The sequence below is a fragment of the Oncorhynchus clarkii genome, chromosome 2 (genome assembly GCF_045791955.1).
Source record: "Oncorhynchus clarkii lewisi isolate Uvic-CL-2024 chromosome 2, UVic_Ocla_1.0, whole genome shotgun sequence".
In the NCBI taxonomy this organism is placed as follows: domain Eukaryota; kingdom Metazoa; phylum Chordata; class Actinopteri; order Salmoniformes; family Salmonidae; genus Oncorhynchus; species Oncorhynchus clarkii.
In genome coordinates this window covers 15,973,231-15,999,528 of record NC_092148.1, presented here as the reverse complement: position 1 = coordinate 15,999,528, position 26,298 = coordinate 15,973,231, and the positions used below count along the sequence as shown (strand labels likewise).

The 26,298-nt window shown below is 45.5% G+C and overlaps 2 protein-coding genes across 3 annotated transcripts in view; one reads left to right on the top strand and one right to left on the bottom strand.

Moving 5' to 3' along the window:
- Window positions 1-19,945, top strand: part of LOC139422783 (basal cell adhesion molecule-like) — a 100,050-nt gene extending 80,105 nt beyond the window's left edge. Inside the window, exons 6-17 of one of the 2 annotated variants that reach the window (XR_011635758.1) lie at window positions 4,666-4,848; window positions 5,163-5,284; window positions 5,473-5,620; window positions 5,774-5,889; window positions 6,595-6,736; window positions 7,438-7,562; window positions 7,703-7,844; window positions 8,055-8,090; window positions 9,310-9,451; window positions 10,495-10,591; window positions 15,760-16,874; window positions 19,614-19,945. Coding sequence is in view for 1 of the 2 variants with exons in the window: in XM_071174130.1 (XP_071030231.1) it covers window positions 4,666-4,848; window positions 5,163-5,284; window positions 5,473-5,620; window positions 5,774-5,889; window positions 6,595-6,736; window positions 7,438-7,562; window positions 7,703-7,844; window positions 8,055-8,090; window positions 9,310-9,451; window positions 10,495-10,591; window positions 15,760-15,762 (1,256 nt within the window). In the remaining variant the exon portion in view is untranslated. Of the gene's footprint in view, window positions 1-4,665; window positions 4,849-5,162; window positions 5,285-5,472; window positions 5,621-5,773; window positions 5,890-6,594; window positions 6,737-7,437; window positions 7,563-7,702; window positions 7,845-8,054; window positions 8,091-9,309; window positions 9,452-10,494; window positions 10,592-15,759; window positions 17,140-19,613 lie in introns of those variants that run through there. The other variant, XM_071174130.1, reaches the window with a different exon arrangement.
- Window positions 19,946-23,746: 3,801 nt separating this feature from the next.
- Window positions 23,747-25,491, bottom strand: LOC139419266 (dentin sialophosphoprotein). The gene is made up of 3 exons (XM_071169223.1): window positions 25,356-25,491; window positions 24,629-25,060; window positions 23,747-24,543 (listed from the first exon to the last, which is right to left on the bottom strand). The coding sequence occupies exons 1-3, from the start codon at window positions 25,489-25,491 to the stop codon at window positions 23,747-23,749; spliced, it is 1,365 nt and encodes a 454-aa protein (XP_071025324.1).
- Window positions 25,492-26,298: the final 807 nt, after the last annotated feature.

Sequence of the window (26,298 nt, the reverse complement as noted above, 5' to 3'; positions counted from 1 at the left end):
AGTTTATTTGTCATGTGCGCCGAATACAACAGGTGTAGTAGACCTTACAGTGAAATGCTCACTTACAGGCTCTAACCCACATATGTCAGAGTCAAGGCCCGCGGGCCACATCCGGCCCGCAAGAAGGTTTTTTACGGCCCCTGGGATGATCTTGATTTATTATTAGAACCGGCCCGCAGCAAGCCGGCAGCCCGCAGATCTTTTACACGCACCAATACTACATTTCCCACAATGCAAAGGTGACGCACCGAGCAGTAGGCTGCTTCATTTCAATATTTATTGGCACAGCAGTCGTCAGCATCACAGTAAAATTAACTTTCAGATACCCATCAAAAATGGCAAAACGGAAGGTGGATACTGAGAACCGGGGGTTTCAAACAAGGTGGGAGTCGGAGTATATGTTCACGAAGGTAGCTGGAAAACCTGTGTGTCTTCTGTGTGGAGAAAGTGTGGCGGTACTGAAAGAGTATAATCTGAGACGACATTATGAAACGAAACACGCGGACACACACGCGGACGCAACTGTCAAGGCCAGTTTTATTTTGGCAGAAGAGATCGCTAAATCAGCCCGGCCATTTACGGAGGGGGATTTCATCAAAAACTGCATGATTAAAGTTTGTGACGAAGTTTGCCCAGAAAAAAGGCAACTCTTTTTAAATGTGAGTCTGAGCAGAAACACCATTGCCGAGAGAGTAGACCAGTTGTCCATCAATCTAAAAGAGCAGCTTGTGAAAAAGGGAAAAGATTTTATTGCATATTCCTTGGCTGTGGATGAGAGCACCGACATTTCTGACATTGCCCAGTTGTCAATTTTCATCCGCGGAGTGGACTCCAACCTAAGCGTGACAGAGGAGTTTTTGGCTTTACGTCCTATGCATGGCACAACTACGGGGCATGATTTGTATGAAGAGGTGTCAAGATGTGTAAATGAGATGGAGCTGCCTTGGGAAAAACTCGTGGGTTTGACAACCGACGGAGCACCTGCGATGTGTGGACACAGGAGCGGACTGGTGGCGAAGATACGGGAAAAGATGCAAGAGGAAAACGCGACAGGTGAGCTGACAGCTTATCATTGTATCATACACCAGGAAGCGTTGTGCGGTAAAGCCTTGAAAATGGAGCATGTAATGAGCATCATCACGCGCACAGTTAACTTTATCAGAGCCAAAGGTTTGAATCACCGCCAGTTCAAGGCATTTCTGACGGAGTTAGAAACGGAGCATGGTGATTTGCCTTATCACACAGAGGTGCGATGGCTAAGCCAGGGAAAGGTGCTTCAAAGATGTTTCGAGCTTCGTGAGGAGATTTGTCTGTTCTTGGACAGCAAAGGGAAAGACACAACACAACTCCGAGACGAAATGTTTCTGTGTGAAATGGCTTTTCTGTGTGACATTACGAGTCATCTGAATGCAATAAACTTGCAGCTGCAGGGTCGGGATCGTGTCATCTCTGATATGTACAGTACAGTGAAGGCATTTAAAACCAAACTGACTCTGTGGGAGACGCAGATGCGGAAAGAAAATTTGAGCCACTTTCCCAGCTGCCAGACCATGAAAGAGAAGCTCTCTACCAGTGCGTTCCCGAGCACACAGTTGGCTGATAAAATAGGTATGCTTGCCGCTGACTTTCGACGCCGATTTGCTGACTTTGAAGCACAAAAAAGCAGGTTGGAACTGCTCGGTAACCCATTTGCTGTTGACGTGGAAAGCTCACCACCAAACCTCCAAATGGAGTTGATTGACCTCCAATGCAATGATGCACTGAGGGCAAAATATGCGGCAGTGGGTGCTGCGGAGTTCGCCCGTTTCCTCCCCGGCACAATGCCCCAGCTGCGCATCCAGGCTGCTCAAACGTTGTCTATGTTTGGCAGCACATACCTGTGTGAACAACTGTTTTCTTTGATGAACCTGAACAAAACATCACACAGAAGTCGACTTACTGCTGAACACCTCCACTCAATTCTGAGGATTTCTTCAGCTCAGAGCCTTACCCCGAACATTGATGAACTTGTGGAAAAGATGGGACACCACCAAGTATCACCCTCAACCTCAAACAAGTGAACATTACTGTGCAATCACATATTTAGAGTTTTTACTCAGTTCAAGTTTAAAAGTTAAAATTTAATATTTGTTTTCACTGCATGTTACTTCTCCTTAAACAAAGTGTTGTTTTTGATTAATAGATTTTTGCACTTTATTTTTTTGTATTTCAATCCAATTATATTTTAAAAATATTTCAGTTGAGTGGATGATAGAAAATTGCTATTATTGTTTTTTCTTTGAAGTAAATTTAGCCCACTTTTGCTAAAATAGAAAATATAGTCTACTGATGGTGCCTTGAATACCGGTTTCTTTCATTTAATGTTCATGTTATGGGGATATTTATATAAAGGAAATTTGTCTTTTGTGTCTGTTGAAAATTAAAGATTACTGACAGAGCCATAAGAAAATATTGCTTTATTTATCTGATCATATTGTAATATATTTGTTAGGTTTTCAGTAGGTTCAATTAGGTTCACTAGACTATATGCGTCATTTAAAAATTTTTCAATGAACATTCGAACAGTCCGGCCCTCGTCTTGTAGCTGATTTTTTTATTTGGCCCTCTGTCCATTTGACTTTGACACCCCTGCTCTAACCAATGGTGCGGGAAAAAAGGTGTGTGTGTGTGTAGGTAAGTAAAGAAATTAAATAACAGCAAAAAGACATTTGAAAAAAGAGTAGCAAGGCTGTATACAGGCTGTTAGTCAGGCTTATTGAGGTAGTATGTACATGTAGGTATCGTTAAAGTGACTATGTATATATGATGAACAGAGAGTAGCAGAAGCGTAAAAAGAGGGGTTGGTGGGTGGTGGGACACAATGCAGATAGCCTGGTTAGCCAATGTGCGGGAGCACTGGTTGGTCGGGCCAATTTAGATAGTATGTACATGAATGTATAGTTAAAGTGACTATGCATATAAGATAAACAGAGAATAGCAGCAGCGTCAAATAGGGGTTGGGGGTGGCGGGGGCACACAATGCAAATAGTCCGGGTAACCATTTGGTTACCTGTTCAGGAGTCTTATGGCTTGAGGGTAAAAACTGTTGAGAAGCCTTTTTGTCCTAGACTTGGCACTCCGGTACTGCTTGCCATGCGGTAGTAGAGAGAACAGTATATGACTGAGGTGGCTGGGGTCTTTGACAATTTTTAGGGCCTTCCTCTGACACCGCATGGTGTAGAGGTCCTGGATGGCAGGCAGCTTAGCCCCAGTGATGTACTGGACCGTACGCACTTCACTCTGAAATGCCTTGTGGTCGGAGGCCGAGCAATTGCCGTACCAGACAGTGATGCAACCGGTCAGGATGCTCTCGATGTTGCAGCTGTATGTAACGGTATTCCTGTGGTGAAGGAGAGGCGGACCAAAATGCAGCGTGGTTTCTTTGATTCATGTTTAATAACAAAAAGATAAACACGAACACTACAAAACAATAAACGTGGAAACCCAAAAACAGCCCTATCTGGTGCAAAACACAGAGACAGGAACAATCACCCACAAACACACAGTGAAACCCAGGCTACCTAAGTATGGTTCTCAATCAGAGACAACTAATGACACCTGCCTCTGATTGAGAACCATACTAGGCCGAAACATAGAAATACCCCAAAACATAGAAAAACAAACATAGACTGCCCACCCAACTCACGCCCTGACCATACTAACTAAATACAAAACAAAGGAAATAAAGGTCAGAACGTGACACTGTAGAAGGTTTTAAGGATCTCAGGACCCATACTATTTTACCCACTTCATAATAATGTTTACATACTATTTTACCTACTTCATAATAATGTTTACATACTATTTTACCTACTTCATAATAATGTTTACATACTATTTTACCTACTTCATAATAATGTTTACATACTATTTTACCTACTTCATAATAATGTTTACATACTATTTTACCCACTTCATAATAATGTTTACATACTATTTTACCTACTTCATAATAATGTTTACATACTATTTTACCTACTTCATAATAATGTTTACATACTATTTTACCTACTTCATAATAATGTTTACATACTATTTTACCTACTTCATAATAATGTTTACATACTATTTTACCTACTTTATAATAATGTTTACATACTATTTTACCTACTTCACAATAATGTTTACATACTATTTTACCTACTTCATAATAATGTTTACATACTATTTTACCTACTTCATAATAATGTTTACATGCTATTTTACCTACTTCATAATAATGTTTACATACTATTTTACCTACTTCATAATAATGTTTACATACTATTTTACCTACTTCGTGTATATACTTTATTCTAGTATTCTACAGACACCCGCGATAACATCTGCTAAACACGTTGATGTGACCAATAACATCTGATTAGATTTGATGTGACCAATAACATCTGATTAGATTTGATGTGACCAATAACATCTGATTAGATTTGATGTGACCAATAACATCTGATTAGATTTGATGTGACCAATAACATCTGATTAGATTTTTGATTTGATATACTACTACATTGTACAGTCAGAAGCATCAAGCATAGAATCAAGTCAATTCCTGACAACTGCATATCCCGGGAATAAATTCTGTCTCATTCCAGTCAGCCCCTTCTGTTCTACCTCTCTCTCCCCCTCCAGAGGTGTACATGGTGCCGTCAGTGGTAAAGGAAGCATCAGGTCTGTTCACCATCACCAGCACCCTGATGATGCAGCCCCAGAAGGCTGACAAGGACAGCGTGTACCACTGCACCGTGGAGTACAGCATGCCCAACGACATGATCAAACAGATCGACTCTGACACCTTCTCCCTCACCCTCAACTGTGAGTGTCTGTCTGCACTACTCTTTGTTTTTCTCTCTGTGCTCTCTGTCCATCATCCTATTATTGTTGTCAGAAAATGCAGTCCTGAGACCAGCCTGTCATTCATCACCCTTTTGAACTCTCCCTCCTTCCTTCCCTCCTTCCTTCCCTCCTTCTCTTTCTTTCTTTCTTTCTTTCTTTCTTTCTTTCTTTCTTTCTTTCTTTCTTTCTTTCTTTCTTTCTTTCTTTCTTTCTCTCTCTCTCTCTCTCTCTCTCTCTCTCTCTCTCTCTCCCCCCCCCCCCTCTCTCTCCCTCTCTCCCTCCCTCTTATCCAGATCCCTCTGAGACAGCGACCTTTGTCCTGGTGAACACTGAGCCAATCAGAGAGGGTGACGAGGTGAAGATGATGTGTGAGACAGACGGAAACCCTCAGCCTGAGATTGAGTTCTTTAAGGATGTAAGGACCAGCACACATGTACTGCATTTCAGACTATACGGCAGTGCAGCTATACACAAACCCTACAGTACTGCCATAGTACAACCTGTTCATCTCTTAAATCATTGAATAATCTCTCTCTCTCTTTCAATCCCCCCCTCTCTCCACCCCTCTCTCGCTCCCTCTTTCTTAATCTCTCTCATGCTCAGGGGATAAACATTAAGGAAGGAGTAGCAGGGGGACTTTTGACTCTGAAGTCTGTCAAGCGTTCGGATGCTGGGGTGTACAAGTGTATGGCCACCGACTTTGATAACCTGGATGCTGATCTTAATGGAGAAGTCACCCTCTCTGTCCACTGTGAGTATCCATCCATCCTCCGGTCTCCCCTGAGGTGGTACGCTTTTGATCCCAGAACATAATCCATTTGAATGGATTCTCTCTCTCTTCACCACCCTCTTTCTCTCCCTCCTCCCCCTCTTTCTTTGTATCCCTCTTTTCTCTGCCGCTCAGACATTGACCCAATGAGTGTGAGGCCTGCTGGTCCATTGTCGACAATGACGGGAGACATGGTGGAGCTGCAGTGTAAGACCAAGGCTTCAGACTCACACACCGTCCAGTGGAAGAAGGCAAGTCCAGTCCACCTCTCCCTGCTTCCTCCCTGTGTTACTACCAGTCCACTTCTCCCTGCTTCCTCCCTGTTACTACCAGTCCACCTCTCCCTGCTTCCTCCCTGTGTTACTACCAGTCCACCTCTCCCTGCTTCCTCCCTGTGTTACTACCAGTCCACCTCTCCCTGTGTTACTACCAGTCCACCTCTCCCTGCTTCCTCCCTGTGTTACTACCAGTCCACCTCTCCCTGCTTCCTCCCTGTGTTACTACCAGTCCACCTCTCCCTGCTTCCTCCCTGTGTTACTACCAGTCCACCTCTCCCTGTGTTACTACCAGTCCACTTCTCCCTGCTTCCTCCCTGTTACTACCAGTCCACCTCTCCCTGCTTCCTCCCTGTGTTACTACCAGTCCACCTCTCCCTGTGTTACTACCAGTCCACCTCTCCCTGCTTCCTCCCTGTGTTACTACCAGTCCACCTCTCCCTGCTTCCTCCCTGTGTTACTACCAGTCCACCTCTCCCTGCTTCCTCCCTGTTTTACTACCAGCCACCTCTGATCTGGCTGTTGTTTGTTGTGAACGTGTTACTGGGTAAGGTATGTGGTTGTACTGAGCAGGACTACGTTTTTGTGAGAACCCGGAGAGGGCATGGAAGAACAAGAGATTAGGAAATTGAGTGTGTTTTCCAACTGTCCCCTGACCTCATACCTGTGTGTGTTCAACAGGGCTCCACGGTGCTGTCCCAGACTGGTGTCTTGTCTCTGAAGTCGGTGACATTCGCTGAAGCTGGCGAGTACTCCTGTGTGGGCGCAGTGCCCTCTGTGCTTGGGCTCACCTCCAAGGCCAGCGTCAATCTTACCGTCTCAGGTGCACAGAAGCATAGCCACACACAAACACACACACATACCTACACACATGACTGTGTGTTACTGACCCTGTGGTGGTTCTGAGATTGTTCAGATAGGACTACTTCTTAATGTATAGATGGATAAGACTCAGATGGAGTAAAGGAAGTGGTGATGGTACAGTATATCATAAGACTCAGATGGAGTAAAGGAAGTGGTGATGGTACAGTATATCATAAGACTCAGATGGAGTAAAGGAAGTGGTGATGGTACAGTATATCATAAGACTCAGATGGAGTAAAGGCAGTGGTGATGGTACAGTATATCATAAGACTCAGATGGAGTAAAGGAAGTGGTGATGGTACTGTATATCATAAGACTCAGATGGAGTAAAGGAAGTGGTGATGGAACAGTATATCATAAGACTCAGATGGAGTAAAGGAAGTGGTGATGGAACAGTATATCTCTTCCTGTGGTGGACTTTAATTGTTATTTTATTTCCTGCTATTCTCTCTCTTTCTCTCTGTATCCATCCCTCTCTTTTTCCTCTCTCCCACTTTCTTCCCAATCTATATCTCTCTGCACCTCCCTACCCTCATCCACCCCCCTTCTCTCTACCTCTCTCCCTCCTCCCTCTCTCCTCCCCCTCTACCTCTACCACTCTCCCCCCCCTGTCTCTTTACCTCTGCCCCCTCTCTCTCCTCTCAACCTCCCTCTCTTTAGGTAAACCTGAGATTGATGCAGCTGTTGATGGAATGGTGGAGAAGGAGGGAGACATGGTGACTCTGTCCTGCTCTGCTCACGGACATCCTGCCCCACAGTTCACCTGGACACCCTCAGGAAAGGAGGTGAGTGTGCTTGTGTGTGTGTGTGCGCGCGGGTGCGTGTTATGAGCTCTCAGAACTACTCCTCTCATTTATTGTCATCTCTTAACCCATCTCCCCCCCCCCCCCCCCCCCCCCCGCCCCTCTCGCCCCTCCTCTCCCAGTCAGTGTCGGTGAAGGGTAACAAGGTAGTCAGTATGGTCATGCTGGAGGCCAGTGCTGCGGTCCTGAAGGACGGGGTCACCTGCGAGGCCAGTAACGACCACGGCGCAGCCTCCCAGGTCTTCAAAGTCACCATCAAACAAGGTCAGTGTGGCCCTCCACTTCTCTTAACTTTCGTATCACTGTTTCTTTCTTTCTCTCTCTCTTTATTTCTTTCTTTCTCTCTCTCTCTCTCTCTCTCTCTCTCTCTCTCTCTCTCTCTCTCTCTCTCTCTCTCTCGTTCTCTGTCCCTCTCCTCCATTGTGGTGTAACAGTAAACTGTAGTCTAACCCGGTTCCTCTCTTCTCCCTGCAGCCGTCGATCCCAACGCAGCCAATGATGCAGGCAGAGGTAGACACTTATCCGTCTTCTCCCTCCTCCTTTCCTCCCTGCTGTCAGGACTCTGTGTTGTAAATAGCCTGTAGTACTTCACCCTTCCTCCAAGCACTCTACTGTACTGTACATTGTATATTTCCCTATTACTACTGAACACTGTGGATATTGTATATTGTGTTTTGTTTGTCATCTTTGTATGATGTCTGTCCTATATTCTGTGGATGCTGCGACTTTTCCCTCCCCTGGGGGGGTAATAAAGGATGATATTCTATTCTATCCTCTTCCACTCTCTTCTTTTCTGTCCTCAGCGTGTCTTTGTCACTTCTTTTTCCCACTGCGTTCTTCTCTTTCACTCTTTTTCCTCCCTGTGCTGTGCTTTTCAGTTGCTGTGGGCTTGTGAGTAGTTGTAACTAGAGTATGTGTTGTGGTGGTTGTGTTTGTACACTAGTATGTGTGTTGTTGGTGGTTAGTGGGTGCACATAGTGGTGCGGTGTGTGTTGTTGCTTTGCTATGCAGTGGGTCTGAGGAACTGCCTTTCTTTCAAAATGCTGCTCAAAGGGAACCATGTGCTTAAAACAGGTCTGTACAAATACCTCTATGTGTATGTGTGTTACACTGTGTGTATGTGATACAGAGAGAGAAAAGGTGTGTTTGTGAAAATGTGTGTATGTAGGAGACTGTAGTGTGTATGTCTGTTTCTGCGTGTGTGTGTGTGTGCGTGCGTGTGTGCGTGTGTGCGTGCGTGCGTGTGTGCGTGTGTGCGTGTGTGTGTGTGTGTGTGTGTGTGTGTGTGTGTGTGTGTAGGCCCCCCTCTTAGCCCCACCACACTATTGTCATCTCAATCAAAGTTGAACAAACCTTCCCCCTCCCCTTTCCCCGTTTCCCCCTCTCCTCCTCTCCTCCTCTCCCCTCCACCCATCCATTGTTCTCCTCCGAACCTCACCCATCCCATTTCCGCCCCTCCACCCCCTCACCTCCCCTCTTCCATTACCCACCCCTACCCCTCCACTCCATCCCCTCTCTTGCCTCCATCGCTGTCCCTCCCCCTTCAACCCTTCTCCCCCTTATCCCTCCTCACCTCTCACCAACTCCTTCTCCCATCGCTCCTCCCTACCTCTTTCTCCTCTCACCTCACCCCATCCATCCCCTTTAACTTCACTTTCATCCAACCTCTCCCTTCTCCACCTCTCCCCCCCATGCCTTCATCTCTCCCTCCATCTCTCCATGCCTCTAGCTGATAAGCAGCAGGGTGGCTCCAGTGGCGTGGTGATAGCCGTGGTGGTGTGTGTCCTAATGCTGCTGCTGCTGGTGGCACTCCTCTACTTCCTCAACAAGAAGGGCAAGCTGCCCTGCAGCAAGAAGGACAATAAGGAAGTGTGAGTAACAGGAGGGAGGTTAGGGTGGAGGAGAGGAGAGGAGGGGAGGGAGGGAGAGCTGAGGAGAGGGGAGTGGAGGGGACGGGAGGAGGGGTTTTGAAACTGTTTCTAAAGAAAGGCATTGTGATCATTGGCGTACAGACTCCCTGTTCTCTTTACTGTATTCTACCTCCCTCTGCTAACCCTCTACCGTTTCTCTCTCCCTCTCCCTCTGCTAACCCTCTACCGTTTCTGTCTCCCTCTCCCTCTGCTAACCCTCTACCGTTTCTCTCTCCCTCTCCCTCTGCTAACCCTCTACCGTTTCTCTCTCCCTCTCCCTCTGCTAACCCTCTACCGTTTCTCTCTCCCTCTCCCTCTGCTAACCCTCTACCGTTTCTCTCTCCCTCTCCCTCTGCTAACCCTCTACCGTTTCTCTCTCCCTCTTCCTCTGCTAACCCTCTACCGTTTCTCTCTCCCTCTCCCTCTGCTAACCCTCTACCGTTTCTCTCTCCCTCTCCCTCTGCTAACCCTCTACCGTTTCTCTCTCCGTCTGTCTTTTCATGTCACCTCCTTCTATAAACCTATCTCTCTCCCTCTCTCTCTCTATGCTACCTCTCTTTCTCTCTCTCTATGCTACCTCTCTTTCTCTCTCTCCCTCTCTCTCTCTATGCTACCTCTCTTTCTCTCTCTCTATGCTATCTTTCTTTCTCTCTCTCCCTCTCTCTCTATATGCTACCTCTCTTTCTCTCTCTCTATGCTACCTCTCTTTCTCTCTCTCCCTCTCTCTCTCTATGCTAACTCTCTTTCTCTCTCTCCCTCTCTCTCTCTATGCTACCTCTCTTTCTCTCTCTCTATGCTACCTCTCTTTCTCTCTCTCCCTCTCTCTCTCTATGCCCTCTCTCTTTCTCTCTCTCTCTATGCTACCTCTCTTTCTCTCTCTCCCTCTCTCTCACTATGCTACCTCTATATGCTACCTCTCCCTCTCTCTCTATGCTACCTCTCTTTCTCTCTCTCTATGCTATCCCTCTCTTTCTCTCTGCCTCCTCTGTGTGTCTCTCCTGCAGGGCAAGTGGGGATGTGAATAATGACATTGTGGTGGAGATGAAGACAGAAAAGGCCAATGAAGAAGCTGGCCTTCTGAACAAGCCAGGAGCACAGCAGGTCAGAGGGGAGGGGTCGCTGGCGGGACGGTAGTGGTAGGAGAAGGGGGGATTGGTTTATATGTTTATATGCACAGTTCTTAAAAGTGAGTGTATATACACTGTGTATATATATATATATAAATATATGTATAAATACACAGTGGGGCAAAAAAGTATTTAGTCAGCCACCAATTGTGCAAGTTCTCCCACTTAAAAAATCCAGAAAATCACATTGTAGGATTTTTTATGAATTTATTTGCCAATTATGGTGGAAAATAAGTATTTGGTCAATAACAAAAGTTTATCTCAATACTTTGTTATATACCCTTTGTTGGCAATGACAGAGGTCAAACGTTTTCTGTAAGTCTTCACAAGGTTTTCACACACTGTTGCTGGTATTTTGGCCCATTCCTCCATGCAGATCTCCTCTAGAGCAGTGATGTTTATGGGCTGTTGCTGGGCAACACGGACTTTCAACTCCCTCCAAAGATTTTCTATGGGGTTGAGATCTGGAGACTGGCTAGGCCACTCCAGGACCTTGAAATGCTTTTTACGAAGCCACTCCTTCGTTGCCCGGGCGGTGTGTTTGGGATCATTGTCATGCTGAAAGACCCAGCCACGTTTCATCTTCAACGCCCTTGCTGATGGAATGAGGTTTTCACTCAAAATCTCACGATACATGGGCCCATTCATTCTTTCCTTTACACGGATCAGTCGTCCTGGTCCCTTTGCAGAAAAACAGCCCCAAAGCATGATGTTTCCACCCCCATGCTTCACAGTAGGTATGGTGTTCTTTGGATGCAACTCAGCATTCTTTGTCCTCCAAACACGACGAGTTGAGTTTTTACCAAAAAGTTATATTTTGGTTTCATCTGACCATATGACATTCTCCCAAACTTCTTCTGGATCATCCAAATGCTCTCTAGCAAACTTCAGATGGGCCTGGACATGTACTGGCTTAAGCAGGGGGACATGTCTGGCACTGCAGGATTTGAGTCCCTGGCGGCGTAGTGTGTTACTGATGGTAGGCTTTGTTACTTTGGTCCCAGCTCTCTGCAGGTCATTCACTAGGTCCCCCCGTGTGGTTCTGGGATTTTTGCTCACCGTTCTTGTGATCATTTTGACCCCACGGGGTGAGATCTTGCGTGGAGCCCCAGATCGAGGGAGATTATCAGTGGTCTTGTATGTCTTCCATTTCCTAATAATTGCTCCCACAGTTGATTTCTTCAAACCAAGCTGCTTACCTATTGCAGATTCAGTCTTCCCAGCCTGGTGCAGGTCTACAATTTTGTTTCTGGTGTCCTTTGACAGCTCTTTGGTCTTGGCCATAGTGGAGTTTGGAGTGTGACTGTTTGAGGTTGTGGACAGGTGTTTTTTATACTGATATGTTCAAACAGGTGCCATTAATACAGGTAACGAGTGGAGGACAGAGGAGCCTCTTAAAGAAGAAGTTACAGGTCTGTGAGAGCCAGAAATCTTGCTTGTTTGTAGGTGACCAAATACTTATTTTCCACCATAATTTGCAAATAAATTCATAAAAATGTGATTTTCTGGATTTTTTGTCTGTCATAGTTGAAGTGTACCCATGATGAAAATTACAGGCCTCTCATCTTTTTAAGTGGGAGAACTTGCACCAATTGGTGGCTGACTGAATACCTTTTTGCCCCACTGTATATATATATACAGTTGAAGTCGGAAGTTTACATACACTTACAGTGGGGAGAACAAGTATTTGATACACTGCCGATTTTGCAGGTTTTCCTACTTACAAAGCATGTAGAGAGGTCTGTAATTTTTATCATAGGTACACTTCAACTGTGAGAGACGGTATCTAAAAAAACATCCAGAAAATCACATTGTATGATTTTTAAGTAATTAATTTGCATTATATTGCATGACATAAGTATTTGATACATCAGAAAAGCAGAACTTAATATTTGGTACAGAAACCTTTGTTTGCAATTACTGAGATCATACGTTTCCTGTAGTTCTTGACCAGGTTTGCACACACAGCAGCAGGGATTTTGGCCCACTCCTCCATACAGACCTTCTCTAGATCCTTCAGGTTTCGGGGCTGTTGCTAGGCAATACGGACTTTCAGCTCCCTCCAAAGATTTTTTTTCAGGTCTGGAGACTGGCTAGGCCACTCAAGGACCTTGAGATGCTTCTTACGGAGCCACGACCCATCTTCAATGCTCTTACTGAGGGAAGGAGGTTGGTGGCCAAGATCTCGCGATAAATGGCCTCATCAATCCTCCCCTCAATATGGTGCTGTCGTCCTGTCCCCTTTGCAGAAAAACATCCCCAAAGAATGATGTTTCCACCTCCATGCTTCAAGGTTGGGATGGTGTTCTTGGGGTTGTACTCATCCTTCTTCTTCCTCCAAACACGGCGAGTGGAGTTTAGACTCTATTTTTGTCTCATCAGACCACATGACCTTCTCCCATTCCTCCTCTAGATCATCCAGATGGTCATTGGCAAACTTCAGACGTGCCTGGACATGCGTTGGCTCGAGCAGGTGGACCTTGCGTGCGCTGCAGGATTTTAATCCATGACGGCGTAGTGTGTTACTTATGGTTTTCTTTGAGACTGTGGTCCCAGCTCTCTTCAGGTCATTGACCAGGTCCTACCGTGTAGTTCTGGGCTGATCCCTCACCTTCCTCATGATCATTGATGCCCCACGAGGTGAGATCTTGCATGGAGCCCCAGACCGAGGGTGATTGACCGTCATCTTGAACTTCTTCCATTTTCTAATAATTGCGCCAACAGTTGTTGCCTTCTAACCAAGCTGCTTGCCTATTGTCCTGTAGCCCATCCCACCCTTGTGCAGGTCTACAATTGTATCCCTGGTGTCCTTACACAGCTCTCTGCTTTTAGCCATTGTGGAGAGGTTGGAGTATGTTTGATTGAGTGTGTGGACAGGTGTCTTTTATACAGGTAACGAGTTCAAACAGGTGCAGTTAATACAGGTAATGAGTGGAGAACAGGAGGGTTTCTTAAAGAAAAACTAACAGGTCTGTGAGAGCCAGAATTCTTACTGGTTGGTAGGTGATCAAATACTTATGTCATGCAATAAAATATAAATTAATTACTTAAAAATCATACAATGTGATTTTCTGGATTTTTGTTTTAGATTCCGTCTCTCACAGTTGAAGTGTACCTATGATAAAAATGACAGACCTCTGCATGCTTTGTAAGTAGGAAAACCTGCAAAATCGTCAGTGTATCAAATACTTGTTCTCCCCACTGTATGTTGGAGTCATTAAAACTTGTTTTTCAACCACTCCACAAATTTCTTGTTAACAAACTATAGTTTTGGCAAGTCGGTTAAGACATCTACTTTGGATATGACACAAGTAATTTTTCCAACAATTATTTACAGACAGATTATTTAACTTATAATTCACTGTATCACAATTCCAGTGGGCCAGAAGTTTACATACACTAAGTTGACTGTGCCTTTAAACATCTTGGAAAATTCCAGAAAATGATGTCATGGCTTTAGAAGCTTCTGATAGGCTAATTGACATAATTTGAGTCATTTGGAGGTGTACGTTTGGATGTATTTCATGGCCTACCTTCATACTCAGTGCCTCTTTGCTTGAAATCATGGGAAAATCAAAAGAAATCAGCCAGACCTCCTAAAAAAATTGTAGACCTCCACAGGTCTGGTTCATCCTTGGGAGCAATTTCCAAACGCCTGAAGGTACCACGTTCATCTGTACAAACAATAGTACGCAAGTATAAACACCATGGGACCACGCAGCCGTCATACTGCTCAGGAAGGAGATGTGTTCTGTCTCCTATAGGTGAACGTACTTTGGTGCGAAAGTGCAAATCAATCCCAGAACAACAGCAAAGGACCTTGTGAAGAAGCTGGAAAAAACAGGTACAAAAGTATCTATGTCCACAGTTAAACGAGTCCTATATCAACATAACCTGAAAGGCCGCTCAGCAACGAGGAAGCCACTGCTCCAAAACCGCCATAAAAAAGCCAGACTACGGTTTGCAACTGCACATGGGGACAAAGACCGTACTTTTTGGAGAAATGTTCTCTGGTCTGATGAAACAAAAATATAATTATTTGGCCATAATGACCATTGTTATGTTTGGAGGAAAAAGGGGGAGGCTTGCAAGCCGAAGAACACCATCCCAACGGTGAAGCCCCGGGGTGGCAGCATCATGTTGTGGGGGTGCTTTGTTGCAGGAGGGACTGGTGCACTTCACAAAATAGATGGCATCATGAGGATGGAAAACTATGTGGATATATTGAAGCAACATCTCAAGGCATCAGTCAGGAAGTTAAAGCTTGGTCGCAAATGGGTCTTCCAAATGGACAATGACCCCAAGCATACTTCCAAAGTTGTGGCAAAATGGCTTAAGGACAACAAAGTCAAGGTATTAGAGTGGCCATCACAAAGCCCTGACCTCAATCCTATAGAAAATTTGTGGTCAGAACTGAAAAAGTGTTTGCGAGCAAGCTCTGTCAGGAGGAATGGGCCAAAATTCACTCAACTTATTGTGGGAAGCTTGTGGAAGGCTACCTGAAACGTTTGACCCAAGTTAAACAATTTAAAGGCAATGCTACCAAATACCAATTGAGTGTATGTAAACTTCTGACCCACTAGGAATGTGATGAAAGAAAATAATGCTGAAATAAATAATTCTCTCTACTATTATTCTGACATTTCACATTCTTAAAATAAAGTGGTGATCCTAACTGACCTAAGACAGGGAATTTTTACTAGGATTAAATGTCAGGAATTGTGAAAAACTGAGTTTAAATGTATTTGGCAAAGGTGTATGTAATCTTCCGACTTCAACTGTATTTATGTATTTAAATATTATATTATTTATAGAAAGGCTGGAAAAACACCAGGAAATCAACTCCAAGTAATTTTTATTGAAGAAGTTCCCAAGTATTCCCCATGAGTAATAGAGACACGTGATCGTATACAAATGTATGAAAGGTTTGAAATGTTTTAGTCAAACATTATATCTGTTTGGGCTTATTGAGGTCAATATGCAGTCTACAAATTATTTGTAATTACGTTTCGGCCCCCCGACCATCCGCTCAGTACAAAATCAGCCAGTGGTTGAATCTAGTTGATGATCCCTGACTTATATAATATCACAATGTTGTATTGACTTACAGGATTTACTGGTGCTTTGTGTTGTCTTCCACAGTGAGGAACAGAGGAGAATATGACACAAGAAGACAGAAAGAGAGGGATGAAGGGATGGATGAAAAACGACAGCAGGGCTTGTTTTATTTTTGATAGAGGGAGAAGTCGGACTGAGGGAGAAAAGACGGTGGAATGGAAGGGTGTTTTTGTAGGGATGTGGGGTAACCTGTGTGGGGCGGGGGGGGGGTTATTTAAACATGAGACCTAATACATCACTGAACATCATCATGACATTATCAGAGTGTAATCCCTTTCCACCAATCACAACTCTTGGTTGACCGTGTAGAATAGAGCTGTACAGTAAACGTTTCCAACATGACTCTAGCCACAGTAACTCTACCCCAATCCAAACAGAAAATGGCATTGTGTTTGTGAGTGTGTGTGAGTGTGTGTTTGTGAGTGTGTGCTGTATTGCATTGTGTATCTGAGCTGTGGGTTGTTCTTCGTTCAGTCAGTGTAGAACTGGATGTGTCTGTTCTGTGTGGAGTCTGCATCTAGCCCATTCTGGTGGACATGGGGAAAACACAAACTGTCATCCTACTCTATTCATCCCTACGCTGATTATTGTGTCACTCTGAATTCTATCCCGTAACATAGAGATTGACCGTGCCTACTGTTACATCAAACTTAATGATCATATTCCTTGCCCAAGATGATGACCAGCAGCATATTAGGCACAATACTGCAGATGTACTTTCTGACAAACCTTTTCAGTCAAACAGGGCAAGCCAGGCCCACTTATACAAGTCAAAAGTCATTCCAGCCTAAATCCACTCCGGCCTTCTGATAAGAGCCTATAGTACTGTATATAATTCTAGACTGTTCTAAGGAGGAACTTACCCCTATCTCCCTGTTTGCTTTGGTCCTGGCCAGAGTCCTGTCTTTACAGGATGACATGAAATAGAAGACTAGTCCCTGTGTATCAATTCATTGTTTAGTTTTTCATTTCAAATCTAGAATGTTTATTCATTTATTCAAATTCCTTTCAGCTGTTACCTTAGCAACAGCCGAGACAATTTCTAACTTCCTGATCCCTTCCTGTGTAAATGTATTTTTTTCTCAAACCAAAAAGCAACAAAAATACAAGCTATTCGGTGTACAAATGAGTTTCAAAATGTTGACGAAATGTATATTATGTATCAGGTCATTTGTTCTCTTCTTTTTGTTGCTCTGTCTTTGCAAACTGAATACTGTATAACCTGTCAATCAAATGGAGGCTTACTGTATACGTGAGGTGAATCTGAATGAATCTGTGTGTGTTTACGGTGTCGTTAGAGTCCTGACCCTGCTACAGCGCTCGCCATATTTCATAGCCTACTGTCCATCTCTGAGCAAAGCCATTTTCAGAAACACAACACTCCCTGTTACGCTCAGCTCACCCAATTATCATCCCCTAGCTCTGGAAAATTGGAGTAACCTGGCAAAATGGGGAACGTTTTTGTCCTCCGTTGACAATCTGAAATCTCTGTCAGCTGCACTACCATTTCCTTCAGTACAGATTGGCTTTGCAGGCCGGAGGGGTTAGCAACACAGTGAGCACAGATTCACCTGCGAACGTCACAGACACAGGTTAGTCACCGCTTGATGAGGGAGAGAGGGAGGAGAGCAGGGGAGGCGAGGGGAGGGGGGGTAGAGTGTGGGGGTGAGGTGGGAGGGGAGAAGGTGTAGAGTGTGGGGTTGAGATGGGAGGGTGTAGAGTGTGGGGATAAGGTTGGAGGGTGTAGAGTGTGGGGATGAGGTGGGAGGGTGTAGAGTGTGGGGATGAGGGGAGAGGGGGTAGAGTGTAGGGGTGAGGTGGGAGGGTGTAGAGTGTGGGGATGAGGTGGGAGGGGAGGGGAGAGGGAGTAGAGTGTAGGGGTGAGGTGGGAGGGGAGAGATTTTTTTTACCAAAATAAGTTGAGTTATTGAGTGTCTTAGTGGGGGTGTTCCAATGTTTTGGTGCGCATTTGATGTCTGTCTCTCTCTGCCTCACACGCTTTTTGATATTACCCATATTGGCAGCACAAAGATATATGATAGCTGGTTGCAGTGTCCTCTATCATTGGTATACACTGGAAAAAATTGCCTTGTGAACAGGTCACTATAACCACTATCGCTTTTTCTGGGAATCATTTGTTTGTATGTCTAGTGATTTAAGAAATCTATATTTCCATAACTTAATGACTGTTCTGACTCCTGCGAAGTTAGGGGGAGACCAACAGGTGCATACCTTCCACTTTGGAATGCTTGGTTTTATTTGTCCCCCAAAAATATAAATTGATATACAGTGCCTTGCGAAAGTATTCGGCCCCCTTGAACTTTGCGACCTTTTGCCACATTTCAGGCTTCAAACATAAAGATATAAAACTGTATTTTTTTTGTGAAGAATCAACAACAAGTGGGACACAATCATGAAGTGGAACGACATTTATTGGATATTTCAAACTTTTTTAACAAATCAAAAACTGAAAAATTGGGCGTGCAAAATTATTCAGCCCCTTTACTTTCAGTGCAGCAAACTCTCTCCAGAAGTTCAGTGAGGATCTCTGAATGATCCAATGTTGACCTAAATGACTAATGATGATAAATACAATCCACCTGTGTGTAATCAAGTCTCCGTATAAATGCACCTGCACTGGGATAGTCTCAGAGGTCCGTTAAAAGCGCAGAGAGCATCATGAAGAACAAGGAGCACACCAGGCAGGTCCGAGATACTGTTGTGAAGAAGTTTAAAGCCGGATTTGGATACAAAAAGATTTCCCAAGCTTTAAACATCCCAAGGAGCACTGTGCAAGCGATAATATTGAAATGGAAGGAGTATCAGACCACTGCAAATCTACCAAGACCTGGCCATCCCTCTAAACTTTCAGCTCATACAAGGAGAAGACTGATCAGAGATGCAGCCAAGAGGCCCATGATCACTCTGGATGAACTGCAGAGATCTACAGCTGAGGTGGGAGACTCTGTCCATAGGACAACAATCAGTCGTATATTGCACAAATCTGGCCTTTATGGAAGAGTGGCAAGAAGAAAGCCATTTCTTAAAGATATCCATAAAAAGTGTCATTTAAAGTTTGCCACAAGCCACCTGGGAGACACACCAAACATGTGGAAGAAGGTGCTCTGGTCAGATGAAACCAAAATTGAACTTTTTGGCAACAATGCAAAACGTTATGTTTGGCGTAAAAGCAACACAGCTGAACACACCATCCCCACTGTCAAACATGGTGGTGGCAGCATCATGGTTTGGGCCTGCTTTTCTTCAGCAGGGACAGGGAAGATGGTTAAAATTGATGGAAAGATGGATGGAGCCAAATACAGGACCATTCTGGAAGAATGATGGAGTCTGCAAAAGACTTGAGACTGGGACGGAGATTTGTCTTCCAACAAGACAATGATCGAAAACATAAAGCAAAATCTACAATGGAATGGTTCAAAAATAAACATATCCAGGTGTTAGAATGGCCAAGTCAACGTCCAGACCTGAATCCAATCGAGAATCTGTGGAAAGAACTGAAAACTGCTGTTCACAAATGCTCTCCATCCAACCTCACTGAGCTCGAGCTGTTTTGCAAGGAGGAATGGGAAAAAATGTCAGTCTCTCGATGTGCAAAACTGATAGAGACATACCCCAAGCGACTTACAGCTGTAATCGCAGCAAAAGGTGGCGCTACAAAGTATTAACTTAAGGGGGCTGAATAATTTTGCACGCCCAATTTTTCAGTTTTTGATTTGTTAAAAAAGTTTGAAATATCCAATAAATGTCGTTCCACTTCATGATTGTGTCCCACTTGTTGTTGATTCTTCACAAAAAAATACAGTTTTATATCTTTATGTTTGAAGCCTGAAATGTGGCAAAAGGTCGCAAAGTTCAAGGGGGCCGAATACTTTCGCAAGGCACTGTATATAAAAAAGTTTTTTCTTTTCTTTAAAGAAAAGGGTGATTCTTGCACTTCAGAACTACTGAGTTGTGACTTGTGTTGTTTTGTGGTTTGTCCACTTGTTCTAAGAGAAGAGAGAAAGGTTTGAATTAGGATTCTTGTCTTGCTATACATATGTGAGTGCTTTTTTCTCTTCCTGCTATACTGTATATTTGGTGGTACGCTGTTCTGTTTTGAGTTCTGTACTTTGTTCTTGTATCTTCTTATTGAACTGTGTAGAATTTATAACAACTGAAAACCCAAGAAAAAACAACCAAACTCCCACAATCTCTGTGTGTGTTTCATTTTTGTGTGTGTCTGTGTGTGTTGACTGTTAGTGTAGAGGTATAGGCCACCTCAGCTGGATTCTGTGAGCTCTGGCAGGTTGCCGTTGTACTGTGGGCTTCTGGCTCTCTGGTTCTATCAGCAGGGATGTTGTCCCTTCTTCCATCTGCCAAGCATCCATTAGGAAATTACACTGACCTGCAGAATGGGAAGGATTTGCGTTTAGAACATTAAGAGAGAGAATGAGGGGGGATGGACTGAGATGAGGCTCTAAAGTGTGTGTGTGTGTGTGTGTGTGTGTGTGTGAGAGAGAGAGAGGGCCAATCAATCAAATTGAAATAGCTTTGTTTCTATTTACTGTGGTTTACAGTGTGTGTCCACCTCTAGTGCTTTTTGCTTCAGTATTGTCACCAATGTTATTGTGTATCATCTGTGTAACCATGCCTACCCTGGCCCTAAGGCTTTAATACTGTCTGAGTTTAGCTACAGTGACGCTAATCTGATTTAGCCATTTACCATCAGCCTATTGAGAAATGACAGCCACTGTCCCTAGCTCATAGCCTAGCCGCTACAGCCTCTCAGTAACGGTTGGCTAACGGCCAGTCCACACAACACTCACACACACACACACACACACACATACATACACACTGTGCTGGGACACCACCACCAGAGCAAACTAGAGACTGAGATGATTAGGGATATATATAATGATAGAGAGACAGAAGGAGGGTGAAGGGGATGGAGGAGAGAGCGAATGGGACAGAGAAGGTTTTGGATGAGGGAGGGATAGATGGAGGGAGAAGTTATGGAAATTGACAGAAGAATCAGGAACTGTCATGAGAGGAACTGAAGGAGAAGAGTGATTGGCCATCCAATGGATAAAGAAGCTGTCTTGTTTAAGGATGTCATAAATTAGCATTGAGTCTGCTGTCTACTCTTGCAATCAGCTGAGTTCAATAAATAAAGAGAGAGGGAGGGAGGGAGAAGAGGAGGGAGGGAGAAGAGGAGGGAGGGAGGGAGGGAGAAGAGGAGGAAGGGAAGGGAGAAACAAATACAAGTAATGAAATGAAGGGCAGTAAATCTTCTCTTATCTCCTTCACTTCCAAGGTTTCATATCCTGTGTGACCTGATTTTGAGTGTCTGTGTTTTCTGTTGGTGTGTATACGTGTCAGTAGTGGTGTGTGTTTTCTGTTGGTGTGTATACATGTCAGTAGTGGTGTGTGATTTTTGTTAGTGTGTATGCGTGTCAGTAGTGGTGTGTGTTTTCTGTTGGTGTGTATACGTGTCAGTAGTGGTGTGTTTTATGTTGGTGTGTATGCGTGTCAGTAGTGGTGTGTTTTATGTTGGTGTGTATACGTGTCAGTAGTGGTGTGTTTTCTGTTGGTGTGTATGCGTGTCAGTAGTGGTGTGTTTTATGTTGGTGTGTATACGTGTCAGTAGTGGTGTGTTTTCTGTTGGTGTGTATGCGTGTCAGTAGTGGTGTGTTTTATGTTGGTGTGTATGCGTGTCAGTAGTGGTGTGTTTTCTGTTGATGTGTATACTGTACGTATCAGTCGTGGTGTGTGTTTGTGTTGGTGTGTATGCGTGTCAGTAGTGGTGTGTGTTTGTGTTGGTGTGTATACTTGTCAGTAGTGGTGTGTGTTTGTGTTGGTATGTATGCGTGTCAGTAGTGGTGTGTGTTTGTGTTGGTGTGTATACTTGTCAGTAGTGGTGTGTGTTTGTGTTGGTATGTATGCGTGTCAGTAGTGGTGTGTGTTTGTGTTGGTGTGTATACTTGTCAGTAGTGGTGTGTGTTTGTGTTGGTATGTATGCGTGTCAGTAGTGGTGTGTGTTTGTGTTGGTGTGTATACTTGTCAGTAGTGGTGTGTGTTTGTGTTGGTATGTATGCGTGTCAGTAGTGGTGTGTGTTTGTGTTGGTGTGTATACTTGTCAGTAGTGGTGTGTGTTTGTGTTGGTATGTATGCGTGTCAGTAGTGGTGTGTGTTTGTGTTGGTGTGTATACTTGTCAGTAGTGGTGTGTGTTTGTGTTGGTATGTATGCGTGTCAGTAGTGGTGTGTGTTTGTGTTGGTGTGTATACTTGTCAGTAGTGGTGTGTGTTTGTGTTGGTATGTATGCGTGTCAGTAGTGGTGTGTGTTTGTGTTGGTGTGTATACTTGTCAGTAGTGGTGTGTGTTTGTGTTGGTATGTATGCGTGTCAGTAGTGGTGTGTGTTTGTGTTGGTGTGTATACTTGTCAGTAGTGGTGTGTGTTTGTGTTGGTATGTATGCGTGTCAGTAGTGGTGTGTGTTTGTGTTGGTGTGTATACTTGTCAGTAGTGGTGTGTGTTTGTGTTGGTATGTATGCGTGTCAGTAGTGGTGTGTGTTTGTGTATGGGTAGTAGTGATGGTTCATCTGTGCATCCAGCCAAGCTGATGCAGTGCCCTTTGATGATCAATTAGACATGAAAGCAGCCTGTGTGTTAGGGATGTTCGAGCCTGTAAAGACATGCACTCCAGATACCAGACCTTCATCACTGACATGTATTGACAAGCAAGCCAACAAGCACTCGCCTTTGAGAAGAAAAGTGGATCCATAGCGTTAAGCTGTAGGCATGTTTAACAGGTCAGATTGCTGCTGACAACTGAGCTTCCCCCACTGTCCAACTGCCCCATGTTGGGCTCCATCAACTGATCCTCTGCTTCACAACACACGTGACCGCCCTCCATGACAACGTTTCAACCATTTGAGCTACCCAAAAGGTACCAATTGTATAGCTTGTATAGCTCGGTGACATTTCAAGCTAGCTGTGGAGTGAGTTTACGGTGCGCTCCATAGGTGCGCTCCATAGGTGCGCTCCGTAAACTCCGTTACACGTGCAACACATTTACATCCATGGTAAAGGCAGGCCATGACCGGGGCATCCCACACAGGGCTCACCTTAAACAGGTTGAAGAGCGATGAAGGCCCCCTGGGTGTCTGAGTCAGCTAGTCCGTTAGCGCTAGAGAAGAGAAGTGAGAGGTGGAAGGGAGGAGCTGGAGAGAGGGGGAGAGAGGCCTGGAGGAATAGGAGCAGCTGTGTTGTGTGTACCTCTGTGAGCTCCTGTACACGCTGCAGGCTCCCTTCCACTGTCTGACTGTACCACAGCAGAGCAGGTGTCTGGAGAGCTATTACACAGAGAGAGAGACACACACACACATGCACACACGTACGCATATACACGTAGAATCATACTTGAATGATTTTGTGTTGGTATTCACACACACTCTCACACATACACTGTCAATTACTCTAAGGCACACTGCTACACTGTCAGAGAGTGATCATTAGTATGTGTTTGTTCAGACATGGCCTGTAAAATGTGTAGGGAAATAAAATGGCTGACGTTCCTTGGGGCTTGTTCAGCACAGAGCTGTAATGAGAGGGTTCTGAGCCCTGTGTTTTAGGGCTCCATTCAATCTGGTGTGCTGAAGATCTGGCTAGATAGAAATATAAAAGCCAAGTTCCCTGTGTCAGCAGAGACTACATTCACGCTAAACGCTGCATGTGTCAGTTCAATCAGAAATGACCTTTCAATTCAAATCGCGCTGTAGCGCTGAACTTCGGCGATACGGATTGAATCGAGCCCTTATTCTAATACTCTCTGTTGCCTAGCTGCTCTCTCTCACCCAGTAAAACACCCAGTAAAACAGTCAGTGGTGGATCACGGCGTCACACACACACAACACACATACTGGTGATGAGGATTGAAGATACTGGTATTTCTCCTGTGACTCTCCTTTCTGAGCCTCTGCTGCTATTAGCCTTATCAGACCTGTCTACTTTAGTTAATGGTGGATTCCTGGTCCTGGTCCTGACCCTGGTCCTGACTCTGGTCCTGGTCCTGACCCTGGTCCTGACCCTGACCCTGGTCCTGGTCCTGACTCTGGTCCTGGTCCTGACCCTGGTCCTGACCCTGGTCCTGACTCTGGTCCTGGTCCTGACCCTGGTCCTGACCCTGGTACTGGTCCTGACCCTGACCCTGGTCCTGACTCTGCTCCTGGTCCTGACTCTGGTCCTGGTCCTGGTCCTGACTCTGGTCCTGACTCTGCTCCTGGTCCTGACTCGGGTCCTGGTCATGGTCCTGGTCCTGACTCTGGTCCTGGTCCTGACTCTGGTCCTGACTCTGGTCCTGGTCCTGGTCCTGGTCCTGACCCTGGTCCTGACCCTGGTGCTGACTCTGGTCCTGGTCCTGACTCTTCTCCTGGTCCTGACTCTGGTCCTGGTCCTGACTCTTGTCCTGGACCTGACTCTGGTCCTGGTCCTGACTCTTGTCCTGGTCCTGGTCCTGGTCCTGACTCTTGTCCTGGTCCTGACCCTGGTCCTGGTCCTGACTCTTGTCCTGGTCCTGACCCTGGTCCTGACTCTGGTCCTGGTCCTGACTCTTGTCCTGGTCCTGACTCTGGTCCTGGTCCTGACTCTTGTCCTGGTCCTGACCCTGGTTATGGTCCTGACTCTGATCCTGGTCCTGACTCTTGTCCTGGTCCTGACTCTGGTCCTGGTCCTGACTCTGGTCATGGTCCTGACTCTGGTCCTGGTCCTGACTCTTGTCCTGGTCCTGACTCTTGTCCTGGTCCCCGACTCCGGTCCTGGTCCTGACTCTTGTCCTGGTCCTGACTCTGGTCCTGACTCAGGTCCTGGTCCTATCTATTGTCCTGGTCCTGACTCTTGTCCTGGTCCTGACTCTGGTCCTGGTCCTGACTCTTGTCCTGGTCCTGACTCTGGTCCTGACTCTGGTCCTGGTCCTGACTCTTGTCCTGGACCTGACTCTGGTCCTGGTCCTGACTCTTGTCCTGGTCCTGGTACTGGTCCTGACTCTTGTCCTGGTCCTGACCCTGGTCCTGGTCCTGACTCTTGTCCTGGTCCTGACCCTGGTCCTGACTCTGGTCCTGGTCCTGACTCTTGTCCTGGTCCTGACTCTGGTCCTGGTCCTGACTCTTGTCCTGGTCCTGACCCTGGTTATGGTCCTGACTCTGGTCCTGGTCCTGACTCTTGTCCTGGTCCTGACTCTGGTCCTGGTCCTGACTCTGGTCATGGTCCTGACTCTGGTCCTGGTCCTGACTCTTGTCCTGGTCCTGACTCTTGTCCTGGTCCCCGACTCCGGTCCTGGACCTGACTCTTGTCCTGGTCCTGACTCTGGTCCTGACTCAGGTCCTGGTCCTATCTATTGTCCTGGTCCTGACTCTTGTCCTGGTCCTGACTCTGGTCCTGGTCCTGACTCTTGTCCTGGTCCTGACTCTGGTCCTGACTCTGGTCCTGGTCCTGACTCTTGTCCTGGTCCTGACTCTGGTCCTGGTCCTGACTCTTGTCCTGGTCCTGACCCTGGTCCTGGTCCTGACTCTGGTCCTGGTCCTGACTCTTGTCCTGGTCCTGACTCTGGTCTTAGTCCTGACTCTGGTCCTGGTCCTGACTCTGGTCCTGGTCCTGACTCTGGTCCTGGTCCTGACTCTTGTCCTGGTCCTGGCTCTTCCTCTGCATCTGGGGAGTCTCACACACCAGGACCTGCAGTGTGTCTGGAAGATGAAGCATGACCTCTGAGTGTGTTTATGTGCTGTACATGATTAACTCCCCCCTCCTCTACCCTGGTACTGCTGGTCTATGTCTGCCTCCCATACTGCCCTGCCATGCATCAGTCTGCTCTGTAGGTCCACACACACACACACGCAGACACACACAACTCTGGCAACTTTCAGTGTGAGGTAGTGTCAGAGTTTAGGTAATGTTTTATGTTGCAGTAGTGTTGCTATCTCTTCAGGTGTGTGAACACATAGGGAGAATGGGTACAATGCTGGGCTCATGGCCAGGTGTTCACAACACCGCCTGTTTGTTATGCTGCTGTTGTTTTTAGTCTCCCTGTAGGAACGTGTGGCCCCCAGGTGCAGTATAGCTTCCTCACTGCATTCCTCTGAGCAGTATAGCTACACATACTGTCACACATCCAGATTGGAGAAAAAAACAGGAAAATAGACGATTCAGATTTGACAGAAATAAAGAGAATTGTGTAGTCCAGGCAACAGAGGGGTGTAAGTGTTTATCCCAGTGTGGGATGATTGCAGTAGGACAGGGAATGGCCTCCCCATGGGGTTTCAGTCTCTGTTGTGATGTTCTCTCTTTCTCTCTAGCACCACAGCCATATCTGTGATCTCCCAAACACTGGCATCAATACTAATGCATTATCACTGGCAATACCCGTGTGATGTTTCTCTCTCACACAAACACACAAACGCATGCATACACACATGCACTCGTACACACACACAGCCTCACACACAAATACACTTGATACTAGTCTATACAAATCCATTACTACTGAATGCGTAAGTCTGACCTCAAATA